This window comes from Phodopus roborovskii, unplaced genomic scaffold, assembly GCF_943737965.1.
Source record: "Phodopus roborovskii unplaced genomic scaffold, PHOROB, whole genome shotgun sequence".
In the NCBI taxonomy this organism is placed as follows: Eukaryota; Metazoa; Chordata; class Mammalia; order Rodentia; family Cricetidae; genus Phodopus; species Phodopus roborovskii.
The window spans coordinates 31,679,894-31,705,131 of record NW_026126469.1 but is presented as its reverse complement, the minus strand read 5'-3'; the positions used below and the strand labels follow the sequence as shown (position 1 = coordinate 31,705,131).

At 42.0% G+C, this 25,238-nt stretch overlaps 1 protein-coding gene across 1 annotated transcript in view; it reads right to left on the bottom strand.

Annotated features, from left to right (window-relative positions):
- Positions 1 to 25,238, bottom strand: part of Morc1 (MORC family CW-type zinc finger 1) — a 145,210-nt gene that overhangs the window by 26,171 nt on the left and 93,801 nt on the right. Inside the window, exons 17-20 of the mRNA XM_051190942.1 lie at positions 24,932 to 25,070; positions 9,391 to 9,459; positions 6,632 to 6,880; positions 3,540 to 3,641 (exon numbers count right to left, since the gene is read on the bottom strand). Of these exons, the coding sequence (XP_051046899.1) occupies positions 3,540 to 3,641; positions 6,632 to 6,880; positions 9,391 to 9,459; positions 24,932 to 25,070 (559 nt within the window). The remainder of the gene's footprint in view (positions 1 to 3,539; positions 3,642 to 6,631; positions 6,881 to 9,390; positions 9,460 to 24,931; positions 25,071 to 25,238) is intronic.

Sequence of the window (25,238 nt, the reverse complement as noted above, 5' to 3'; positions counted from 1 at the left end):
CCTCCATGGGGGATGTGTTTGCAAGGTCCTTTTGTGCTCCAGGGATACATCCTGGCTCCACTGTCTGAGGTCCCTTAGACTGCTCAGTCCGTCTGGCTGAGACCCATATTCAGGGGGACCTGAGTTAGTCCCATGCTGGCTTCCCAGCTATCAAGTCTGGTGGCCGTTAGTTCCTCCTTGTTCAGGTAAGCTGTCTCTACGTGCTTCTGCCGCATGGTCTTGTCCTGTCCATCTGCATCTGGGTTCTACTTCCACTCAGTGTTTATGTATGGGTGTTTGCTCCTGTTTCCAACAGATATTAGTTGAGGGCTCCATGGATAAATTAGTTGTTGATCTCACTCTCCAGGAAGGGCATTTATGGTAGCCTTTCCACTGTTGCTCAAATTGTTATTTGTAGTTCTCTAGACCTTTCTTTGTGTTCAATTTTATCTTCCCTCTTTTATGCTCTCTCTCTCTCTCTCTCTCTCTCTCTCTCTCTCTCTCTCTCTCTCTCTCTCTCTCTCTCTCCTGTCTTCTATTCCTAACTGAGCTCAATTTCCTGGTTGCACGTGTTTTCCTTTCCTCCTCCTCATTAATCTAGAGAAAGGAGAGAAGCCCTAGTCCCTACTTCATAGGACCTGTCAGATCTACATGACCCCAACTTGATGGCATTCCCCTACATATGGAATTGGGGTGGGGGGATGTGAGGGGAGGGTGGTTAGAGTGCATGTGAGAGGGCAGATAGGGTAAAAGGGAGTGAAGGAGGGAGGGAGGGAGGGAGGGAGGGAGGGAAAGAGAAAAGGAGGGAGGGAGGGAGGGAAAGGGAACTGGGATCGACATGTAAAATAATAAATTAAATAAAAAATGCTTGGACTCCAAAATTTAAGTTGAAGGACAAGTTACTGGGGAAAGGATTTCTATTTTTGTTTCCACAGAAAATGAAAAGGGTGTGGATTCCTTCCAGACTAATGTGGTTTGATCACGCCAGACCGCCTGAAACAGAGTACTAGGTGATTCTACATTCAAAACAGCTGGACAAAGCAGCCTTACGGACCTCAGCCAGGATTTCTGCATCTTCTTAGAATCCCCCATGACAGTGCCCCTTACCAGCAGGAAGTAGTTTGGAAAGAACGACGCCCAAATTCCCAAATATTTTCTATAAATGTTTGTTTTCATTGAAATGGACTTGGTTATATTAAATAAATAAATAAATAAATATACATATACGTATACGTATATGTATATGAATGAAAGGAAAAGGAAGATTTCAGGGCAGGAAAGAGGAAGAACTTAGGATAACAGATGAAGCTGTTAGGATACTGAGCCACAGCAGCAAGGTGATTTGAGAGGGAATAAAATGAAGTAATAAGTAGTGTAAGATAATAAGCATTGGTGAAATTAAGTGGGAATGGGAGGGGCAAGCAATGCTATTATTGTTTCACTGGAGCTTGGACAACTGTCAATACAAGAACCAGTGAGGTACCCAAAGTCAGAAAGGAGGAAAATTAAGTGTCCTAATGTGAACATGCCATCTTTTCTAGAGGCAGGTGGGTGGCCATTATTAATAGAACCAAGCAAAAATACGCTAATCAGAATATAACTGTTCCCAGACAACATGAAACCAGTACAGTAGAGCATAGTCGGCCATGAGGTGAGGACTCTGTGTGAACAGAACACACCACATATCTGAGAGTATTGGGAATAAGGCCCTAGGTTCCACACTCAATTAAACACACCAAAATAATACATAGTAGCATGGCAGGTGAAGGATGGGTGTCTGATGTTGTAGCTGGTTTTTCTTCCTTAAGCAACAAGTTCTTGCACCACTGTTAGCACTGACTGTTTTCCTCCTTTATCTTCAACAAGCAGAGCATCCAAATGAAATACACATAAACACACATGTTCGCACACACACATACATCCACTATACCGCATTCACACACATACACAGCAATTTAAAAAGGTAACTGTGAAGGATCTTAGGGGTTAAGAAACCTTGTTGGGTTTTTGTTTTGTTTGTTTGTTTTGTTTTGTTTTACTTTAAGAAAGTATGGACAGCGAAGCATTCACAGGTAATTATTTCCTAGTTGAATTATTCCAACTATAGCCAAACAGAAATTAATGTTCATCTTGATAATGCACACTTATGTAAATTAGTTATATGAGTCTAAAAACGAATATCCTGCTAAGATCACATCATCACAAATAAATCACCTACCACATTTACACCCACATAACAGCAGAACCTGACAAACAGACCACACAAAAATGGCATAGCTAATTTGTAAATGAGCACTTACTAACAGCTTATGCCTGCTATAGAAAGGTGACGATGTGACAACTCCATGAAAAGCAGACAAAGACACCAATGTCTCTGCTAAACAAGTGGCGAGTCCTAACAGTCACAGGTGCAGCTGTGTCAAAGTGTGCACCACAGGGCTCTGCGGTTAGAACGCTGCTCATAGTTCTTCCTTCTCAGCTTCCGGTTAAATTCTGACCTCTTTTCTAACTTTGAAAAGACTTTAATGTTTACTTGCTAGATGTCCTGGATTTGGGTATTCCTTATCATTGATACAAAGAGGTCTTTGTTTGCTTGTTTTGTTTTCCTGCTCTCATACATAAATCACTCCTTTTCGATGTGTTCCTTTCTTTTCCTAATGGCTTCTTAAGACAACTGCAACGTGCTTGATGTGATACCTGGAAGGGGTAGGAACTAGATACAAGCAGGAGAAAGGTGACTGGCCAAGGTGATCCCGGCTGAGGATGGAAATTGGGCACATGGCAATTGGTGGGAGCTCCATTTGAAATTTTCCAAATGTTTTTCCTAAATAAAACCTCCCTATAGTCCTGTTGTGTGCCTTGCTTCCATAATGCTCTCATGAAGGGACAAAATTAAGAAGAAATTTTTCCCCGGGCCAATTACAGTTTAAACAATTCATGAACATAAAAGGATGCTGTATAACATATGGACAGTGTCTTCAAGAGGGCCTCACAGGTGAGGAGTCAATGGCTTGTCCAGTTCTTGAATCAATACTGAACAACAAAGGATTGCCACAGTTGCCGAGATATATAGCTGTTTGCGCCAGCCATCAGTCAGAATGAAGATTCGTTCATTATCTAGTGGAGTGACAGGAACGTATGCCTGTGGTTCTCAAACAGATTTCACCAAAGGGTTTTGGTAGCCACGAATTTAAGTCAATTCAAAATTATACTTCAAGGACTGATGTTGCAACTTAGTGGTCCTGAGCACAACAAAATAGACAGACAGACAGACAGACAGACAGACAGACAGACAGACAGACAGACAGACAGACAGATGAAACTAGTGGAGATCCAGCTGTAATTCTGGTAACTAAGAAGAAAGAGGTCATGGGCTAGAGTTTAGTTATATATTTACTGGTCCATGCAGCCACACATAACAGCTAATGTCTCTGGGACATGCTCCTTCATCTTCAAGTGACTGAACTGTATGTTTCACCTACCCACATCTAACAGACCTTTCGATTTTTATGACTGCGAAAGCATTGTAAGGTGCCATCCACCAATGAAGTTAGTCTTACCAGAATTACAGCTGGATCTCCACTAGTTTCAACTTCCGTGGATGCCTTGCATTCCTGTACAAGGTTTTCACTCTGCCTCCCTTTTGTTTCCCACGAAGAGACCTAAAATGGCAACAAAAATTATGCAAGGATTAGAAGCAATCAGTGGTATACATTAAGCTACTTTATTTTATAGAGAATATATCAACTGCAGAGTAATTCAGGGAAAAGTCAACTGATCCTTGTCCTCCAGAAATATATGATTGGCCAGGTAGGAATGGAAACACACACCTACAAACCCAGCACCTAGAAGGCAGAGGCAAGAGGATCACTAACCAAGGACAATCCATACAAATAGACCATGCAAAAAGGGCAACCAGAAATGGAAAGAAAGTACATGTAAAGTTCAAGTAAATACATGTAAAGTTCAACTAACAGCACAGCAATTTTACTAAAAAAAAAAAAAAAAAAAAAAAAAAAAAGTATCTTTGTTTTAAATACTCATAAAGAATTAATGATCTCCTGATTTGTCTACCCCATGTTTGATTTACATAAATATATCTTCCAAATCAAAACTAACTTAAGTTTTCAAGAGCTGACAGTCATCCTGCCTCCATTTGATGATTCTCCATCTGCCAATGGGTCCCAACCTGGCTCCCGCCATCTTCACCTCCAGCAGCAGCAGCAGCAGCAGCAGCAGCAGCAGCAGCAGCAGCAAGTCTTCCTCATATCATCCCTACTGCCTCTAAGTCTGCTTAAGTCAAAGAACATTTTTCAGACCTATGGAATTTAGCTTTCTTGCCTGGCTCTTTTTGAATCTCCTTATTTCCTGCTTGGTGATGAAACACCTTCCTAGTTTCTCTTCATAGACTAGCAAGTCCTTCACAGTCTGTGAAGTCACCTTCCCAGCCCTAACTGTCCGCCTGCTTCTCATGTACCCTTCACTGCAGCTCACACCCAAATGTATCAGCACTTCACAAGCCCATGTGTCCTGTTTACATCTTAGTTACATATGCGACTCCTGCTCTTGGAAACCTCACATTTTAAGCTGAACCCATGTTCCTCTCCACAGGCCATTTGCTCTCTGACGCTTCCTATTTCAGTGGATGTCACCACTTACGTAGCTCAAAACTCAGCTGCCATTCTTGTCATCTCTCTACTCATTCAGTACCCCCAATGTATCATCAGGATGTGACCACCTCTACTACCATCATTCCAGGCCACACTCCAATGCTTTCTCCTCTGGAGCAGCCTGTGAACCGCTTGGCTTGCACCAACTCCATGAAGCATAATCATGGAACAGAATCCATGCACCATTTATCAGTCCCAGACAAGGATTTCTGCCCAATCCACCCTGGTATTGATATTGGTACAGAATGTAGGCAAACCACTGGGTAGAGCACTGCTTCACCTACACAAAGAAGAGACCTAGCCTCAGTGCTGTGCATGCCTCCCCCAAGGCAGTGTGTGTCTCCAAGAGCCAATGCAGGGAAACTAAGTGCAAGGCTTTCATTTCATTTGGCAGAAGAGTCACACGTCTTCCCAGAGGTCAGACTGAGCAGTGGAGTTAATCAGATGCTATGTGACATGAGGCATGCATTATAAGCAAAACAAAGCAGTGCTTCTCCCACTTGGGAGATGAACCCTGCACCTGTCTGGCTCTATGGGCTTCCCATCTCTTGAGAAGGAAGTGTCCCCGGCCCACGGATCAATTTTATTTTATTTTTTTGTGTGTGGCCAAAACAATAATACAATCCAAGACTTCTCTATCCAACTCTATACTAATTGCTTATCTATACTAGGCCAGACTATCCCTTTCTAAAAGAAAGTCTGGACATACAACTCTTCCATGTAAAAAAAAAAAAAAAAACTCTAGTGGGTCTTTGCTGCTTTTAGGACAGTGTGACCTTTACTAAAGGCTGCAGGGCTTAACATGGTTATGAGTCTTATAGAAGTCACACTCCTGCTCCCTTCCATTGCTTGTCCCCTTAAAATTCTTTATATTCATCTGTGGGTCAAATGTTCTGCCTCTCTTGTTATCAATTTAATTGAATGTAATCCTAAAAACAAAGACAGCCCCCCCACCAGAATGACATCTTTGTTATACTTAGTTAAATTCCTCACTGTAAGAACTGGTGCTCTTGGGTCACAAACAGCTGCCATAACAGAGGTTGCAGAGAAGGCTGGGCAGTTAGGAATCCTTGCAGCTCATGCCCAGCACCAGAGTTTGGTTCCCAGAACACATATCCAGTGGCTCACAGTTGTCCATAACACCACTTCCAGGGTATCTGACATCCCCTTGTAGCTTCTGTAGGTACCCACCCACACATGGTATACATCTACACAGACAAATACTCATACAGGTGAGTAGAAGTACAAATAAACTCTTTAAAATTCTACAAACAACATGCTAGGCAGAGTAGTGTCTGAACCTAGTTCCAGCTACTCTGGAGGCTGAAGAGGGAAACCTGGGAAACACAGTAAAACTGTCCCAAAACAACAGGGGCAAAAAACATAAGCAGCCGCCACAGTCACATTTGTCTGTCAAAGCATTACACTGCTCTATAGGAAGCTGGATGAAGGAGGAGCCACATGTGCACTTTGTTGGAAGGTCCACAATGAGATTACACAGAATAAACACATATGCATATATATGTGCACTATATAAAGCTACAGAAGTGTCTGCAAACACACAAGCAGTACGTAAATACATTCACTTCATATTAGCTTTACACACATGGACATTTACATTAATCTCTTTTATTTAAGATATAAAATATGTGGATTTAATACCACAAATGTAAGCTCTCTTATATACCATCCAGGCATTCGTTGGGGCACCATCACTTGGCTGAACTCAACTCTACACAGTGTGCTGACATTAGCAACCTAACTTTTCTTCCAAAATAGAGAATCCAGGGGGAAAAAAAAATTTGGACTCTCTCCAGCAAACACAGGTTGCAATGTACATCCCATAATTAGAGTGAGCTAAAAATGTGGAAATGAAGAAAAAAAAACCTTTATCAGATGCTATTTCCAGAACAAGGAAATTATTAAACATTTTCTGAGTAAGAGAAAAGAAAGGGGGAAAAGAAAGAGAAAGAAACGCCTGCCTGGGATGCCTCCCCGGACTTGAGGTTTTCCAACAGAGCTGGCGCATGGCTCCGCGGCTGGTGCTGCATTTTCTTCTTCACGGTCCTCTTCAGAACCTTAGTCATACACACAAACTCCACATCAGAGTCGCCATCCTCTGTGCTTCTCTTCTGGCCTCTTTGGCTGGACGAAAGCTCGCCAGATGAAGGAGGAGTGCCTTGAAAAAGTTCTACCACCGAAGGGCCCATTCTCCCAGGTTTGGATTTTTCCTTAATTAAAAACAAGAAGATATGGTTTCATGAGACGGAGTTGTATTATTTATGATGGGTTACCATTTTCTCTCATAACAGTGAATTATAATTCTATATAATATAATGTAGTTTGATTATATTCACCCCCCCTATTTATGCCCTCCAATTTCTCCCAGATTTGCCAGTACATGCTATTCGCCAGTACAAGCTACAGTTGTCTGAATGAGAATTGTCCACATAGGTTTCAAAAGCACACAGCATTCTAGTTAGCATGATTTTTACGCTCTCATCTCTTTCTCCCCCTCTCCTTGAGAATGAGAGATAAGTCCTCAGTTACTGTCTCAGCCATGCCTCCCTGCCTGTTACAATGCTCCCTGTGATGAGAGCCATGAATCCTCTGCAGCTGTGAACCCATAAATTAAGCTCTTTCTTTTCCAAGTTGGAAAAGCAGAAGAACTGTAACTAAGGCACACCCCCTTTTCCAATTTCATGCTCTGTTTGTCCCTAAATCCACTGAGTCCCACTAATGCTGCCTATATGCACTGGGGGTGGCACTATCCACCGAACACATCCACATCTCTGAAGAAAATTACTCTCCTTCCCCTAATAGCCATCTGCTGCTACTAGACCCAGAGACTGATAGTGGGTTCAGGCTTCAAACTGAAGATCAGAAAAGCAAAGCAGCAGGCCACTAGCTCTTACCTCTACCTCACATTGAAAGGCGATCCTGGCTCCACCAAACCTCGCACTGCAATCCAAGACTACTATGCTCTCCTTAATGTGGCTGGAGAACCCTAAGACTGAACCAGCTCTGAGACCTTGCTCCTGTTTTATATACCTGCCTAATGCTAGGATTAAAGGCATGTGATCCCAGGTGCTTGGATCAAAGGCATGAGCTGTTAGTCTTCACTCTTGTGTAGGCCAAAGTAGCCTTGAACTAAGAGAGATCCATCTACCTCTTAATCCTGACTCCTGGAATTAAAGGTGTGTACCACTGCTGCCTGATCTTTTTAGCTTGAGGCTGCCTTTGCTTTCTGAATCCTCAGGCAAGCTTTAATGTCACTACACATCTATGTCTACTAAGCCTTATCAGCAGTTGGGGGAGGGGGGAGAAGGCAAGCAGGAAGGCCTGAGTTTGCATCTGCTACAGTCAGACGCAGTGCTGGAGAGGCGGGAACAGGAAGATACTTAGGCTTGCTGACCAGATACTTAGCCAAATTAGTAAACTCCAAGTTTAGTGAGATGCCATGTCTCACATAATAAGGTAGGAGTGGTTTATCAAGAAGCATGATGTAGACTTCTGAACCCATGTACATGCATGCACAACTACACATACACACACACATATATATACATGCACACATACATGAAACAGAAATAATTGAAACGTAGTTTCCTACGTGTGTGTCGACTGTAGCTGAGGAGCACAACTATTCCTTTTTAAAGATGCTGGAATGATTCAAATGTCCTCTACATTTAATTTTATGTTATTGTAGTGTGTATGTAAAGAGAGAGACATGCACTGGCAGGCTGCAAGTTGGTGGACTAGGCTAGTCTTCTGAACTTATGGCAATCCTCCTGAACTATGGCAATTCTCCTGCCTCTGGCCTCTTAATATTGATATTACAGGTGTGAGTTACCATGTGGGACCATAAATGTTAAATCTTAGATAGTGGAAAATTGAGAAATAAAACATTATATGCCATGTAGCAAACTTACCAAACAAGAACGTTCTTGCTGTGCAAAGACAAATACTTTAAAAACTTGGGTGTACCCTCCCTGTGGAGTAGGGGGTGGGGTGGGGATGGGAGGGTGGTTGGGGGGCATGGGAGAGAGGGAGATAGGAAGGGAAAAGGAACTGGGATCGATATATAAAATAAGAAAAGTAAATAAATGTTGGATACAATGATACACACTCATGCAAGCATGCCTGAACACACATGTACAAACACACATGTACACCTATACATGTGCACACAAATACATACTCAAGAATTATGTATACAGCCTATTCCTAGGTAACTATATCTTGTCTTTCTCATAGAACCCATGAAAAAATATTTTTAAAAAATTGGAATTGTCATCGTATCCAACCATTAAGATAATGGGTGATTTATATATTATTTATGTTTTATTTCCTAAGTTTTTGGTAATGTATCAGTCTAGTGAGAAAATAGTGCCAGGTAAAAAACATAGTGCTTCATTCTGTGACTCAGGAAGCTTATATGAGAACTGTGACACAGGTGGCTGGATACTACTTTATGTATTTATTTAAAAACTTTTGATTTTTTAAATTTTTGTTTTTATTTTATGTGCATGTATGTTTTGCCTGCTTGTTGTACATCACATGCATGCAATTCCAACAGAGGCCAGAAGAGGGTACCAGATCCCCGAAGACTGGGGTTACAGAAGACTATGAACCGCTAAGTGAGTGCTGGGAATTGAACCTGGATCCTCTGGAAGAGCGGCCAGTGCTCTCAACAGCTAAGCCATTTCTCTGGATCCTGGCTCCTATTTTAATTACTCACCTTGGCTGCTGAAGAAAGGCCAGAGGACTTGAACTCTGGGATTCTACTCAATGTTATAAGCTGAGGCTTCTGTGGGAAGAAAATATCAATTAGCAATTTCAGTAGGCATATTACAGAATTTCAGCATTCTTCTATTCCTAAAGAAGTGTCTAGATCACATTTCTTACCCATAAACCTTCAGTCCTGCAGCAAGGGTGTTCTTACAATGGTATCCAGGTAGTGTAAAGACATCTGATACTTGATAAAGTGTGCCACTTAATCAAACCCTGTCCATGTCCAGCCTCTGAATCCCATCATCTCCTGCCTCTTCCTCTCTGGAGATCCCCGCTCTCTGCCTGCAGAGCTCAGGGGCATCCTGTCCCAGGGCATCCTTCTGTCTTGCTGGAGCACTAGGCTGAGATTCAGTGAACTGGAAAGGGTAGAGTGCCTTTTACTATGCCTCTCATCCCTGAGATGGCCTTATGCCCAGCAACCAAAAGTTTCCTGTATCCCTGAAGGGATTAAACCTTCCCACTTTTTATACCCGGTTTTAAGTTCCAGTTCTCTGAGGAGGACACACAGGTGTCTTTTCCAACACAGGGCCATGTACTTACAAGGCCCTTACATTCAGGGTTGAGGGAGAAAACAGAGGGCCTAAGTCAGTCTCACAGTGTCTCAAGGATAAACTCAGTAACTCCCTTCTGGGTCATGCCCAAGCTTATATAGACGCGTCCAAAAATGATAAGACTAAACCTCAGCCAATTAGGAATACACTAATGTAAGTGATGCTTGCTAGTCCAATTAAATTTGAGATGACCCAATTGCTCCTGAAACTCTCCTTAGCTGTGATGAACCTCTCGGGGTTCATCAGAACAACCCCACATGCATGTGGTATGATAAACGCTCTTGTTCTTACATACTATTTGAGTCTGGGGTCTTCCTTCAGTGTTTCCTCTGACCCTACATCCCCAGGAAAGCTATGGAAAAGGGGGGTGCTCTATGAAAAGGGAGCTCCTTTGAGAGTAATACTTTGGTTGTTGCTTTTAGCTACTGTTTTTGTTGTTGCTGTTGCTTTGTTCTGAGACTGGGTCCCACCATGTAGGTCTGACTGCCTGGCCTGCGACTCACTGTCCTGGGATTCAGATAGACCTGGGCGGGTACTTTCGAGACCACCCTTCCAAATCCGAATCTGTTATGTTCACAGCACCTCCTCCTGGGATCTCTCTTGATTGGCACAGACACCCAGGTTAGAGGCTGTTTCTGAGCATTCCTGGCTCATGAGCCCTCCCTACTCCCCATTAGTGATCAAACTATGTGAGTTCCCCCACTTGAATCTTCAGTAAATTCAAAATACATTAGATCAAAGTCACCACCTGCTTTAGAGGCACTAAAATGCAGAAGAGGTGAGATGGCTCAATGGGTGATGGTGTGTCATCTAGACCTGTGACCCGAGTTCTCCTGTACTCATGTAGTAGAAGAGAGCCAACCACACTAAGGCATTCTTCTTCCAACAAAAATAAACAAATAGGTGTAATAAGGAATAAAATATATAATACTGGTGAAATGGCTTGGTGTATAAAACTGCTTGCCAAGAAAGTCTGATGAGCAGTGTTAGATCCCAGGACCCATGTATAGGTAAGGAGAAACAAAGTTGTCCTCTACTGCCAAAACATGCCATGGCATTCACATACATACACACGTTAAATAAAATTAAACTAAAATACAAGTAAAGATGAGAAGGGAGAATGAGGAAAAGCATATTAATAAAACGTGCATACTTGATGTTAGAATCCTGGAAATAGCGTCACATCCTTGCACATGGAATTCTAACTTAACTCTCAGGGGTGGGGACTGGCAGTGTCATTTTAGTGCCTTCAAGTGGTTCTGATATGCAGTCAGGATGGAGAGCCACTACCCTTGAAGGTGGAGGCATTGCTGAGCCTCTGGTGTCTGACCCAGCATATGGACTTTCAAATCAGATTGAGTAAGTGCAAACTCACCACAGTCACGTGGCTTATGATGTCTCCTAATGTCTACCTTGACCACTTCCCATTCCTCTGACACCCTCTTGCCTTTGTGCACTCAGCGTGCCTCCTGCTTACATGGCCCCCATTTTGTATTACTGTACCATGACATAAGCTATGTCTTTGGCCTGGATGGTCCTGGTCAGTCTTGTCTTTCCACTAAATCCCTCTCATCCTTCAAGTCTCAGTTCAGAAAGCACCCATCCCAACTGCTAAATCCAGGTCTCTAAGGAACAACCAATCGCTGCTTTTCGCTTCACACAACGCTGCAGATAATGGATTCTTACTTTTTAGTATGTCTTGTTTTAAAGCTACAAAATAAAAAGTGCTGCATTGGTTAATTTTATAAAAATACATAGTCATGAGTTAGGTTTTCCAAGGTTGCTCTTGGCCAGGGTGCCTCCATAGGAAAAGTAGAGTAGAAGGTGAGACTCCAGCAAGTTCTTCACAGGCAAAGCCTCTTTTCTTGTAGTTAATCGTAACTTCTTAAGTTCTTCCGCAAGCATCCCAGGTATCTTACTTTCATGAACTGGCATTTGTCCAGCAGGGTCTCACATGCCTTTTCACCACTGGAAACAATGGCTACCACTGCCTTTCCATCCCCACCTTCGCCCTTCTCTGCAACTGCATCTATGCTGATCCTTCTGTCCTGGTCTTGCTGGAGTCTCCAACTGCTTTCTCTTTCTTCCCTTGAAGCTCCTGTTTCATCTTGACTCCTCAAAGCAACCCTGAGAAATATCTGGAAGATGTCTCCTAGCTGAAATGAAGCCTACATCTTTGTCCTCTGTGCACCTTGTTCTTATAGGACCTCCAGAAAAACGGGGGAAACGGTGTGTATTTAAAGCCACATTCATACCCAAAGTCCCCCACCACACCATCTATCTACATGGTGTACCACACTGTCTTACAGTTACACATCAATGATGCAGTGCAGAAGACTGGACTTCACACTTGTTTATGTTATATGCGGCACAGAGCACTATGCTTCAGGTGTTACAGATGTTCAGTAAACGGTTACCCATTGTAGGTTAAACCGATGGCCCTAAAGTGCACTGCATATCTTTCCATGGTTGTCTACTCTGAATTCACAGCTTGACAGATTCTGTCATCCATGCTGGATATCGTTTCACCATGCAGGTGTTTTCCATGGTGCCATGTACGTTCATTTCCAGCAAGTGTTTGCAACCCTTTATAATGAAACTGATTCCTGATAAGGCGAAATGGACCAAGTCTAGCCTGGCTATAATATACGACTCAATTACGTTACTTGAGTTTACAACATTTTAAAGAATAACTTAAGGATAATTATTCTTTGCTATACAGTTTTACTGTAATGGGACTGGACCTGAATTACTAACCATATCGCTAAACAAGAATTGTGAGTCAATGGACACTTTGAGTCCTATAAATTCTGCTCTTTCGTTTTGCCTTCAGAGCCATTTCTACAAAGGGACAAGAGACACAGAAAAGCAAGAAAAGCACAGCAGAACTTCTCATTGCATTTTGAATTTAAAAAGTATTAATAATTATGGTCAAACAGAACATTTCCAAGCCATCAGGAAGCCAACAGAAGATACGGTACTGGCTTCAAGGGACAGAACGAAGAAGGCAAAAGACTGGGAGCACAGAGGAGAGGAGTGGCTGGAGTGAATGCTCCCTCCCACCCTTCTGCACCCAGCAGGCTTGAACAAAGTTGCCTGTTACATCAGGTCTTTCAGTAGAGATGCTGGCTGACACAGCCTTGGGAATCTGGAGTTGCCACTCACCGGCCTTCTACTCACTTCATCCTTGAATCTTCGTCACCGAGTTTTACTTTCTAATTCCAGGGATGGCTTAACTTGAGCATTTTGCCCTAAGTCAATTCATTCCTTACAAAATATGGAGCTGTGAAATTCTTTACTCTGCCTTACAGTTCATAGCTCTAACGGTGTCAGAGGCATCTCTGATGCTGGGGCTATCAGTTAAAACTACTTTCACCTCCTCTCTCCGCCTCTCTCATACTCATCGACTCTCCTTCCTTCCCAAATTCTGCCAAGGAAGTCTGTCCTCTGGGCTGTGCTCTGCCCCACCCCATCTGATGGTCCTTAGCCCTGGGCCCTCAGGTCATTCATGATTCTCCTAAGGGTCACTACTAACTCTGAATTCCTAAATTTCCCTTTCCAAATGAGGGTTTATTCTCTCAGCTGAAAACAGGGAAGCAGAACATTTCAACAGCTCAGAAATTTCAGACCCCTAAGAGTATCGACTTTATACCACAAGAGCATACATGACTCTCAGCCTAGAGTTAGTCCTCTCATTTGTCCCTGTAACACCAATAATAAAAACTCAGAGACAGATACGGGGTTCAAGCAGCCGGCCACTAACTCTCACCTCTAACTGATACTAAAATGGGCGATCCTGTCTCCATGAATCCTCAGAGTGCAAGGCAGACTGCATGCTCCCCACCAAGCCTCAGGCAGGAACCCCCTGAGTTCCTGTCTCCTCCTCCTTATATTCCTCTCTCTGCCCAGCCATATCACTCCTGCTCCACCTCCCTAGTGCTGGGATTAAAGACATATGATCCCAAGAACGGAGGTCTCCTTTGTGTGAGCTATTTCTCTTTTAGACTGGATCAATGTTCTAGCTCTGCGTGGCAGTGAACTACCAGAAATCCATCCACTCTGTCTCCTGAGTCCTGGGATTAAAGGTGTGGCCACCACCACTGTCTGGCTCTATGGCTGTGGCTTTATTACATCATAAACAATATCTCACCACATGTCCCTATTTGAACAAGTGTCTGCCCATCACTGTCATCAGATGTCCCCAAATCCTGTTTAGAGCAGATGAAATTAAGGTCATTAGGGTATATGAAGGCCCATAACTGCTCTTCCCTGACTTGGGAAAACACACAGCTCCTCATACTCTGACTTACAGCCTCATCCTAGTCCTCACTTTCTTCCTTCTGTCCCCTGGCTTCTCCCTCCATCTGCCAGACCCTACACCTCTCTTGTGTGCTAAGCATCTTCAATTTCACTGATTTTAAAAATAGTTCAGAAACACTGTCAAATCACTCCCAGCCATGAATTTACCACATATACACCGGCATAACCATTGTGTGATTGTGTGGGTATAAGCTTTATCAATTTTATATACATTTATGATTTCTGTACATTTCACTGACCATTTCTCCTCAACCTACCTGATCCCCATCTAGAATATTTCTTGTAAAACCTAATGTGACAGAATGAAAGGAACAAAGCCAAATGATAAAAGAGGAGGGAATGTGCTAAAGAGTTAAGATAGAGTTGGGTACATCAGCATTCTTTCTGAAGCATCTTCTATAGAAACAGATACAGACATGTAACTGATCCACTAGAAACTTCTGCATGTGCTAAATGCACTAAGTGAAGTTTGTCCTTTGATCCTAATTAGAAAGAGCATTTTATACTAACCAGCAACAGCTTTCAGCATCAGTTTGCAGGTTGCCCTATTATTTTTAAATATCTTTAAAAATTATGTATATTCATTTTTAATTTGAAGAACACATTTTCCCATCTTTGATTGCACTTTTGTAAAACTGAACTCTGTTGGCATAGTTAATCCATTTCCAATTCTGTCTCTGTTTCCTAATGAATAGCTGTTTCCTAATGACAGCATCTCTTCATGCTCATCATCTTTTTAGTTTTCAAAAAGAGAGTGATAGAAAACTCACAAATATGGGTACTTGTTTTTAAATGGTAATCATAACCTCTACCAGCAAGACGATTGCCTTTCTCTTACAAGTTCAGGGTCAGGCAAAACACAATGCAATCAGCAAAAGCTGTCTCAGGTGGGTGGATTATCTGTGGAAGCAGAAAACATAGGGACCCAGTGTAGACCACCTTGTGTGTGTGTGTGTGTGTGTGTGTGTGTGTGTGTGTGTGTGTGTGTGTTTGGGTGTGTTTGGGTGTGTGTTGATGGTGTGTGGGGCAGAGTGTGGTGTGTGTGATATATTTATGTGGTGTGTGATGTATGTGTTGATTGTGTGTGTGTGTGTGTGTGATGGTGTGTATGTGTGATGTATGTGTTGATGGTGTATGTGTGTATATGGTGTGTTGATGGTGGTGTGTGTGTGTGTGTGTGTGATATGTTGATGGTGTACGTTTTGATGATGTTGTTGATGGTGTGTGTGGTATGGTGTGTGGGGGAGACTATAAAGAAAAGATTTTTGTGTTTCTGCAATGACTTTCTGACTAAATTTACTGAATTTGAGATATAGAAGAAAACAGTACATCACAGAATTTCATTTGTGACTGATCCTTAGTGAGCATTTGAAGAAATTTCCCTCTCGAAGCTCTGGTATCTCTGGAGAGTGTGCTTGAATTTGGCAGGATGCCTTTGTAGCAAAATATAATTGAATGTTTTTCTCATATATATTTCTAATTTCTTTCTCCTCTCCTAAGGTCTTAGCTTCCCATCAGAGAGATTTACTTGTATTCCAAACAGGCCAAAATTCTCACTTGCTGCTTCCTTTCCCTATTACAAAGCGACTGAGGGGGTCTTGTGTATGTGTTGCCACAGCCTCTTGTGTGGATCAGCCCTGTTGTGTTTAGATGACATTGCTTCCTCAGAATCACTCACCTATCACCTCTGCCTCCTCTTCCACATCCCCAGCCTTGAGGGAGGGGTTTGATGAAGACATCACATTTATGAGTGAGGGCCCCAAAGTCTCTAACTCTGCAGAAGTGGAAGCTTCTTTGATGAGAGATGAAGAAGGCACTGACCCTTGGGTGTAGCAGTGTGTCATTGGGAGACAACTTTCTCCAATGGAGTGTCACTAGGTACATTAACTATGGACTCCAGGACAGGTCCCGTGCTCCAGGGGTAGTTAGCAAACACAAACCAGACCCCATGTTTGTTTGTTTTGGTGCATTTTTTGTTTTGTTTCTTATTGTTGTCTTCTGGTTTCATTTTGTTTCTTGTATTTTGTTTTGTTTTTCTTTTTAGAGAGAAAGAACATGAATGGGTAGGCAGGGAGATGGGAGGAGTTGGAGGAAAGAGAAAATATTTGTAAAATAAATCTTTTAATAACTAAAAAAGGCCCAAGTGATCACTTCACCTTCCAAATCTGCCTAGAACCCACAGAGTCTTCAAGCAGAAGTCACCATTAGCTCTATATTTCCACATGAGGTGGCTCTATCCTTATAGTGGGGTGCCAGTAGCCCCTCTCCTGACCCTCTGCACATCCTGTGTAGGAGGCTGGGACTGGTTAGAGATGATGGGCTAATGGGTTAAAAGAAAAAAAAAGCACCTGCTGGTAAAGCCATGGGATAGAAAGAGAACCAGAGGGGGATCCGGTCTGAGTTTTCCTGAGGCTATAGAGTTGGAACAGACCACAGATCAAGAAAACACAGGAGTCGAAGGTTCAACAAGGATTAATAATCCAACAAGGATTATTAAGTACTACATGTAAAAACAAGTTCAAAGTCATCTGAGCAAGAAAATCCAGATCCTTGAACTGAATTCAAAATGTAAATTCAGGTCCTGCATAAAAGATAGATTAATTCTAAACAAGATGAGAAACAGCATCCCAGCTCCCCAAGAAGGGTACAGGGATGCTGCGCCCAGAGCTGCAGGCTTCCCTTAGAGGGAAGCGAGAATAAGCCTGCTTCAAAAGAAGGCCAAATACCAGCATCTTACCTAGCTGAGCCAGGGAGCAGACTCCCATCCAGGATGCCAGGGAGCAGCTGACAGTCCTTGATTAGCCTGTACACTAATTGAGAACCGGTGGTACACAGGGTTCAGATGCTTAAGGAGGGGTTTGTAGGCAGAGAACAAACAGGTAAGTATTCATCAGAATCTAAATTAGTATTGTCCCCTTTGAACCATTCAGGACACACACCTGAACCTGTCCCTCATCCTTATTGAGTTGGATAGGAATGAATGGTATGCAGAGAGAGGGATGTAATGATGCATGCCTACATGCCGCTGTTATAACTATTTCCGCCCTCCAAAAAGGGACATATTCCCCTCTGGGTTTAAAGTCATCTTGGCCTTCAAATCATTATTCGGTCTCTTCTGGTAGCAGACAATAGGTTGTGGGCCTTAATCCCAACCTCCTGGAAAAAAGTTGGGTAATTTACGAATCCAGAAGTTGGGCGTGAACCACATGCCGTCACTCTAGACTGCTAATTTTTCTCTAGCTACTGATCCTCTTTAGGCATGTTAAGCAAACACAAACTGCTGTTCTGACAGAAGATTTAACAACTGCTTCTTTAAAAAAAAAATTTTTTTTTGAGGGGCTGGAGATATAGCTCAGTGGTTAAGAGCACTGACTGCTCTTCCAGAGGTCCTGAGTTCAATTCCCAGCAAGCACATCACCTCTGGAAGAGCAGTTAAATTTGAAACAAGCTTGTTTTACATGTCAATCCCAGTTCCCTCACCCTCCCCTCATCCCCTGTCCCCCCACCTCCCCATCCCATCCCCTTTCTGCTCCCCAGGAAGGGTGAGGCCTTCCATGGGGAATCTTCAAAGTCTGTCATATCATCAGATATTTTTTTTAAAAAGATTTATTTATTATGTATACAGGGTTCTGCCTGCATGTATGCCTCCATGCCAGAAGAGGGCACCAGATGTCATTAGAGATGATTGTTTCAAATTTAAATAAAAATTATCATAAAAAATTATCTGAATGAAAAATCTTAAAAAAAAAAAAAAAAAAAAAAAAAAAGATAATTTGACCAGGTCAACTCCAGTTGAGGAGAGAGGATCATTTTCCGATGCCAATCTATTGTGCACCATAGGCAAGGGAGTAAAAACTGCCAACACAAAGGTAGCCCACTGTGCCTTTCTTCAGAGGGCTTCTAGACGAAGCAATTCTTCTAACTTCTCATTATTATGCATCAACTCGGGGCCTACAAATGTGAAAGTTTCATTTATTTTCCACCCTGGAAAAGTAATGCAACACCAAAGAGAAATGGGATCTTTGTAACCTGAGTAATATTTCGACTACAATAAGTAGAATAGCCTCTTGCAAGACAAGGGTCTTTAGGTGCCATAAATTTTACAACAGGGATGTTTATGGAAGGAGGTTCGAAAGTACTCGTGATAAATCAGCACACTTTCTAAGGCATCTGTCACCGCAGCAACACAGATCTGAAATCAGCATCCTACACAATAATGGCACATTAAAAAAGATTAAATTCCAGATGGGAAAATGTGTTCCTATTCTCCATTACAAAGTTCTACTCAGATATTTTATTCTAACTTCAAAAACACACCTAAAAATCCTGCAAGCAGCCTTTGCTCAACATTTACAGCGACAACAACCAACACAGGAACTGCCAGGTTATTTAAGTTCAATTTTTTTTGTATATGTTCATATGAGCTCTTTGAAATGACAGGAAGATATTACTGCCTTTCCTTTTCAGGAGGCATGAAATTCCAGCAGTACTGTCCATTTGGTGGGAAGACTATAAAAAAGACAAATGGAATCCAGATGTGAACACTTTACTTCAGTATACATCACTCTACTTTGGCCAAGGGTAAGAAAACGTGGGTCTCTGGTAGTAGGTGATGCAGAAGCTGCAAAGTTTCACCTGTGTAGGAGCACTCGGTCTTATCAAATGAACATATCAAATTATTCATTCTGTCCTCCACATCATTTGGTAACTACCAATCACTCAAAAGATCCGGTCCTAGGTGTTGCTGAGAATGTGGACAAGAGTACATGAGATGAGGCCTTTCTTTTACTAAGCTTGTAACACAATGAAGGAGACATAACTGATAGGTAAGCATCTGTAATGGCAGGAAGAAGGTGAAAGTGTGCTGTAAGAAAGACATGCCAAGGATAAGGAGACAGAAGTAAAAATGGGTGCTTTTACAGGGCAGGAGTGGACAAAGATTTCACACAGGATTTGGCATCAGTCTGAGATCACAAGAGGCTAGAGAAAAGGTAGAGGCCAATACAAAGGAGAGTGATAGGCACAAAGCTCTCAGTGCAGTGTGGACATGAGGAGCATGTGAAAAATGCAGAATCAGACAAAGTAGGAGAAACAGATATCAGGAAGGAAGTTGTGTTGGACAACAGAGAGCCTGGACTGTGGACTTAAAATTACTGTCATCGGTCACAAAGCCTTGAGGATACGTGGGCAATACCACATCACTGCATTACCATGGCAGCTCGCAAACATCTGTAACTCCAGCTCCAGAGGATCCAATGACCTCTTCAGGCCTCCAGGAGGACCCAATGCACGTTATGCAGATATACATGTAGGCAAACCCCCCACACAAACATAAAATAAAATTAAGTGATAAGTTTCCTAAGTGAAAGACAAATTAAACAGTGGGTTAGTTTAAATCATGAAACTGTGATTCGTCTTTTAAGAATCAAGGGTATTTTAATGTGATCCCCAAAAAGCCTAAATCAAATGTAACTAAAACTAAATCTATGTGCATGCAGAGTCATTCTTGTTATACCGTGGAATACAGAAATTTAAGCTGTACGTTAAAACTAAGGGAGGCAATAACTGGAAGCTTAGAAACTCCTAAATTTCATAGAATTTGATTCATAGGTCAATGGTATTAAAAGTATTGCCTGAGTATATTTAAAAAAAAAAAAAATGGAAAAACAATTATCCAGTTAGTTTGTCAGCCAAGCAATCAAGTGACATAAAACTAGTAAAATGCTTCTGCTGGCCAGCAGGTGGCGCTTGTCACTCAGTGTAGAAAGTGGGTAAAGGGAGACTGAAGCCTAAGCAGGAGTTGAGTACAAATTCCTCATTCATCTCTTCAGAAGAAAGATTGCAAATGATTGCTCCAGCCACACAATTTATAACCAGGGTTTTGGCTGGTCGACACTGATTATCAATTACATGATTTATTTATTCCATAAAAATGTACCATCAAGGATGACAGATCTTGAGTTGGCCTTTCTTTTCAGCTTTACTGAACTTCAGAGTTTCTTTCACCAAATATGATTTGTAACATATCACTCTGTTGTTCTGTAAATGTTTAGGCATCCTTTTCTTCCATAGTTTTTTTTCCCCGTGAGCAAACCTGGTGCAAAAACTAGGCAGAAAAATCCTGATGTCACCATTTGAAGATACATGACTTAATTATTTGCCTTGAACTTCACACTCTTCCTTTGTTATGATGCATCTCAGTAGCTGCAATGTTATGGGAAGTATGCATAACCATGTGGGGATGCAGCTTTGCTATGAGCTACTATGCCTTTCACACTAGAGGACAAGGAGAGCCATTAGGATGCCTCTGATTGACTTTGGGTACTCTCATAAGTGTGGGTGGCCTGTGCGGGAGCTGTCACCCGCACCTGGGTAGGGTGTGTATAGGGTGGGAGAGGAACCAAAGCAGTGGGGGTTGAAGAGGGGCAGTAGTAACATTCTACTCTCCTGATTGTAGGGTATATAAAACCTAGAAACACAGAACTTGAGATCCAGAATGATCTTGGATCTAGTATGGTGCTTAGTGTTGACTGTCAACTTGACAGGATCGGCAATTACCCCTATGAGACAAGCTTCTGGTGATGGATTTGCAAAGATAAAGTGAGCCTCTGGCTTGGATGATTCCAGATGAATCTAAATCAATCCTGAAAACCTCCTTCTTGTCATCTGGCTTCCTACTTGAAGATACTTTACCAGCTGCCACGGAAGGAAAGCACTGACTAGTCTTACCCTGTTGCAACAATCATGAGCCACAAGAATGACAGCATGGCAAGGATTCCCTAAATGTGCAGTAAGTGAGGTGTGTACATGTTGGTGGTGGCCATCAGCTGTCTAAGTGTATTTAAGACCCATTCTGAAGAAAGGAATCATCCCTGATCCTGGAAACCCAGCCATCTTACCATGGCTAGTGAGGTCATGAACCTTAGAAAAGAATCTTGCTAGACCAACCTAAGTCCTTACCACTTCCTAAGTTGTATCCTGATATATCTATCTAGAAGTGTAGCTACCAGCCCTCATCAGAAGCCTCTCCTTCCAGCAAAGGGAGACTACCACAGGAAACCACAACAGGACACAATGCAAAGATGAATGGATCATGGAGGGCCTGGACTCCCCTGATATGATGGACTATATCCTTGAACCCTGAACCAAAATATACCTTTCTTCCTTAAATTACTTTTGGTCATGGTATTTTATCACCGCAACAGATAATTAACCAAGATACTTAGTTACCGTCTTCGTTTTCCACATCACACTGCCAGCTACCATTGATGCCAAAATGCAGAGGTTAAGAGCTAAGTGAGCAGGAGCAAGCAGTGGCTACACTTGCTCCTCAGGTCTGCTCAGTGGACAGGTGATCAGTGCTAGTGAGAGGCCAGTGGGAAGAGCAATGAGGTGGGCAAGCATAATTACACAGTTTCTTCTTTATGACAGCCTGACTCCGAGAGAACAGACAAATAAATGAGTGCTAGCCACAAAACTCGCTGAATCATGGTAGCAAATTAGCCTATGCTTGATTCTCTAGTAGCACTTAGCCCGCACCAGAATGCAGTTTATTTTGATACTGAGTAGAGCCAATGCTGCTTCTCTGACCTCCCTATCTGCACATCTTTGAAACATTCTATGCGAAAGGCAGTTACTCTAAGGCTGTGGTTCTCAACCTTCCTAACACCGAAACTCTTTAATATAGTCCCTCATGGTGCGGGGACCCCAACGATAAAATTATTTTCATTGTTACTTTATAATTATAATTTTGCTACTGTTAGGAATCGTAATGCAAATATCTGATATGCATGATATCTGGTATCTAATGCCCCAAGTGGCCAGCAACCCACAGGTTGAGAACCATTGTTCTAAGATCAATCAAGAAGTCAACTTCACACCATCTGCAGCATGACTTTCAGCCTTGCTTCTGGCCCTAGGTAGATAACACCAAATGAGTTACTGAATATCCGTATTACTTTCATGGATTATTTTTATAGATGAAGAAGTGAGATGATCTTTCAAAATTCTTCTATTCAGTAATTTCCATGTTTTACAGAGATTTTTGCTATTTTGAAAAAATAACTACACCACACAAAAACCAAGTTTGCTTTTTAAATATGTAAGTTTCCCCAGAAGGATCAGAGCAAGGCTATTGGCCAAATCCTCATTTATACCATTCTTGCCTCACATGCTCTTTCTGGTTTCTCGGGGTCTCTTTAGAGTAGCTGCCACACCATTCCAGATGTGATCAGGCACTGTTGAACTAACTCTGTCTTGCTATAGTTGGTAATTGATATGTCCTCATTAGATTTGGCCCACAAAGAGACAGTTTGGTAACTGAAGATGTGATTTATTTTCTGTTGCAACAATGACCTGTTGAGTGCTCAGTGCCCACCAGGCACTGATTTATGTAATACTGAGTCATAATAGGCACAGCTGAAACATTCCCTGCCTCCAGGACCCTTACATTCTAATAGTCCAGTTACTCTGAACTTCCTACATGGTCTAGCCTGAGACATCCCCAAAAGCAAGCAGCCAAAACTCAATGACCACTCAAAATTAACCTGCTGCCTGGAATTGGGTCATTGATGGGCACTTAATACTTGAAAGTACATTATGATTCTAGGGCTGTTTCCCCACACAGACTTTTATGGAAACTTTCCTTTCGGTAAAGGAAAAAGACAGTGAAGATTCTTAGATTCTTTGAACAAGATTTCCTCCTACGTGGTGCTAAATTGCTGTTAGAATCTCAATGAGCTGGATCTATAATCCTGACTTAAATTTGCATGTGGGGAAAAATCTATCAAGAGAGAATAAGCAGAGTGGATAGTTCCCACCTGTTGACTTCATCAGCTTCCATAAAAATCTCCACCTCAATGATAAATAACACAACCCAACTTTAAACAAACAATAAGCCAAATAAGGCTTTGTGAATGGCACTATTGATATCCAATTGTCAATAGTGACCAAGAGGAAAGGAAAACAGTAAATCCAAGATGGCCAAAATGTAAAATCAACTCCAATGTGTTGAATGTCTTTCCAAAGCTTCAAGAAGTGAAACAGAGATGATTTTTAAGAGGTATTTTAGAACAGAAACATGTGTATTTATCTATTTCCTGTTAGTTAAAATAACCACAGGCTCTGATGCCTTCATTTCTGGTTTCTTTTATCACACCCAAGATAGAGGCTTTATAAATTAAACACAACAGTGAGTTGTGTTTTAGCACTGGGGAATGCTTCAGGGTGTGTTTTCCAAGTAATCCTCAATATCGTTCCCAAACTGACCAAAATGCCAAGCTATGGGTGGAAGGGCCGGGTGTGTGGCCACCTCAGTGGTGTCTGATCTGCACTGCACATCCCTAGCAAAGCGGGCAGCTAAGCAGAGAAAAATGCACACTTTAAGAAAACAAAACTAATGGAATGTTGGATTATATCCTAGCCCATCACTGTATTTTCCATTCTAATGAGTCTTTTCCTTTTTTTGTTTGTTTGTTTGTTTGTTTGTTTGCTGGCATCCACAGATGAATCAATAATTTCGAACATTTACTGTTGACTTTCTCAAATGCTACTTCAGCAAATGAGCTGCATACTGTTTAAAATGCTAAACTGGATCTATAATCAGAGATGTAACTCTATGTTAAGAAAATAAGGGTTGGGGGATGGCTCAGTGGGTGAGTGCGAACACTCAAGGCACAGTGGTATACATCTCCAATCCTAATGTTCCTATATGATATGGGAAGTAAGAATGGGAGACCTCCAGAGGTGCTCAGGCAGCTAGCTTGGCAAATGCAGCTTTGAATGACAGAGAGACCCTGCCTCAAACAATATAGAAGGTGAACACTGGCACTCAAGGTTGTCCTCTGACCTCCCATGAGCCTGTACACACACACACACACACACACACACACACACACGTGCACGCACACAAGCAAACAAATCAAAGTGGAAAATTGAAGTGTAAAAGTGTAAAAGAAGAAAGGAGAAGGAGAAAAAGTAGGAGGAAGGAAATGATCAAAGAACATCATGTGTATTACAGATATGTCATGAAAATCCCCTTACTTTGGACAGATGATATATGCTTATAAAGAGCATAGGAATTTTTTGTATATCACATTTCTTTCACTAAAATTCCCATCATTACCCATTCATCCATAATCACGTTTATTCTTACTGAGTTCTCTTAACAATCAAAAAAATGCCTTTGACATTCTAGATTAATTGGCCAGGGATTGTCTAAAAACATTCTTTGCCAAAAATGTCCACTTCCAGAAAAGAAGCCTGGTGGTACAGGGGATGGGGAAGGAGTGTAGCCCAATCTTTGAAGTTGTGCACCTGGTTCCCTGTCTTGAACACCTGACCTTACCGAAGCATACAACTGTAGAGGAGAAACAAATGCCCGGTTCCCCATACATCCTGTGTAGATAGATGGCCTTAGTACACAGGTAGATACTTTTCTGGAACTTCCCTTCCTCCCCAATTACCTTTAAAAGAATTTTCAGATGCAAATGTAGCAAAAGAGAAATGTAAAAAGGCTGTGTACATTTTACTTGAGAAAACTGTATTAGTCCATTTGCATGTAGGGTAGCAGCAGCTCAAGAGCAATTGCTAAATTTGGAAGGCCAAGTAAGAGCTCACCTGTGGCTGTGCTTCCGCCAGCCTGTTCTGGTACCTTTGCACTGACTCTTCAAGCTGCTTCTCTTTCTCATCTTTTGATGGTGGTCTTCGGTTCATGGTGCCCAGTGGGATAGAAGGCAGGTGTTCTGGCTGGTTACAGCTACATAATCAACAAGCCACAGATCAGTATCAGAAGGAAGTGTGAAGAAGGTATATGCTGACTATAAAAGATGGTTTACTTCTCTAAAATGTTACATTTCCTCTTACACACAGAAAATTCAAATCAGTAGTATGAAATACAGATGTCAATTATTAGGGCCTCTTCTAG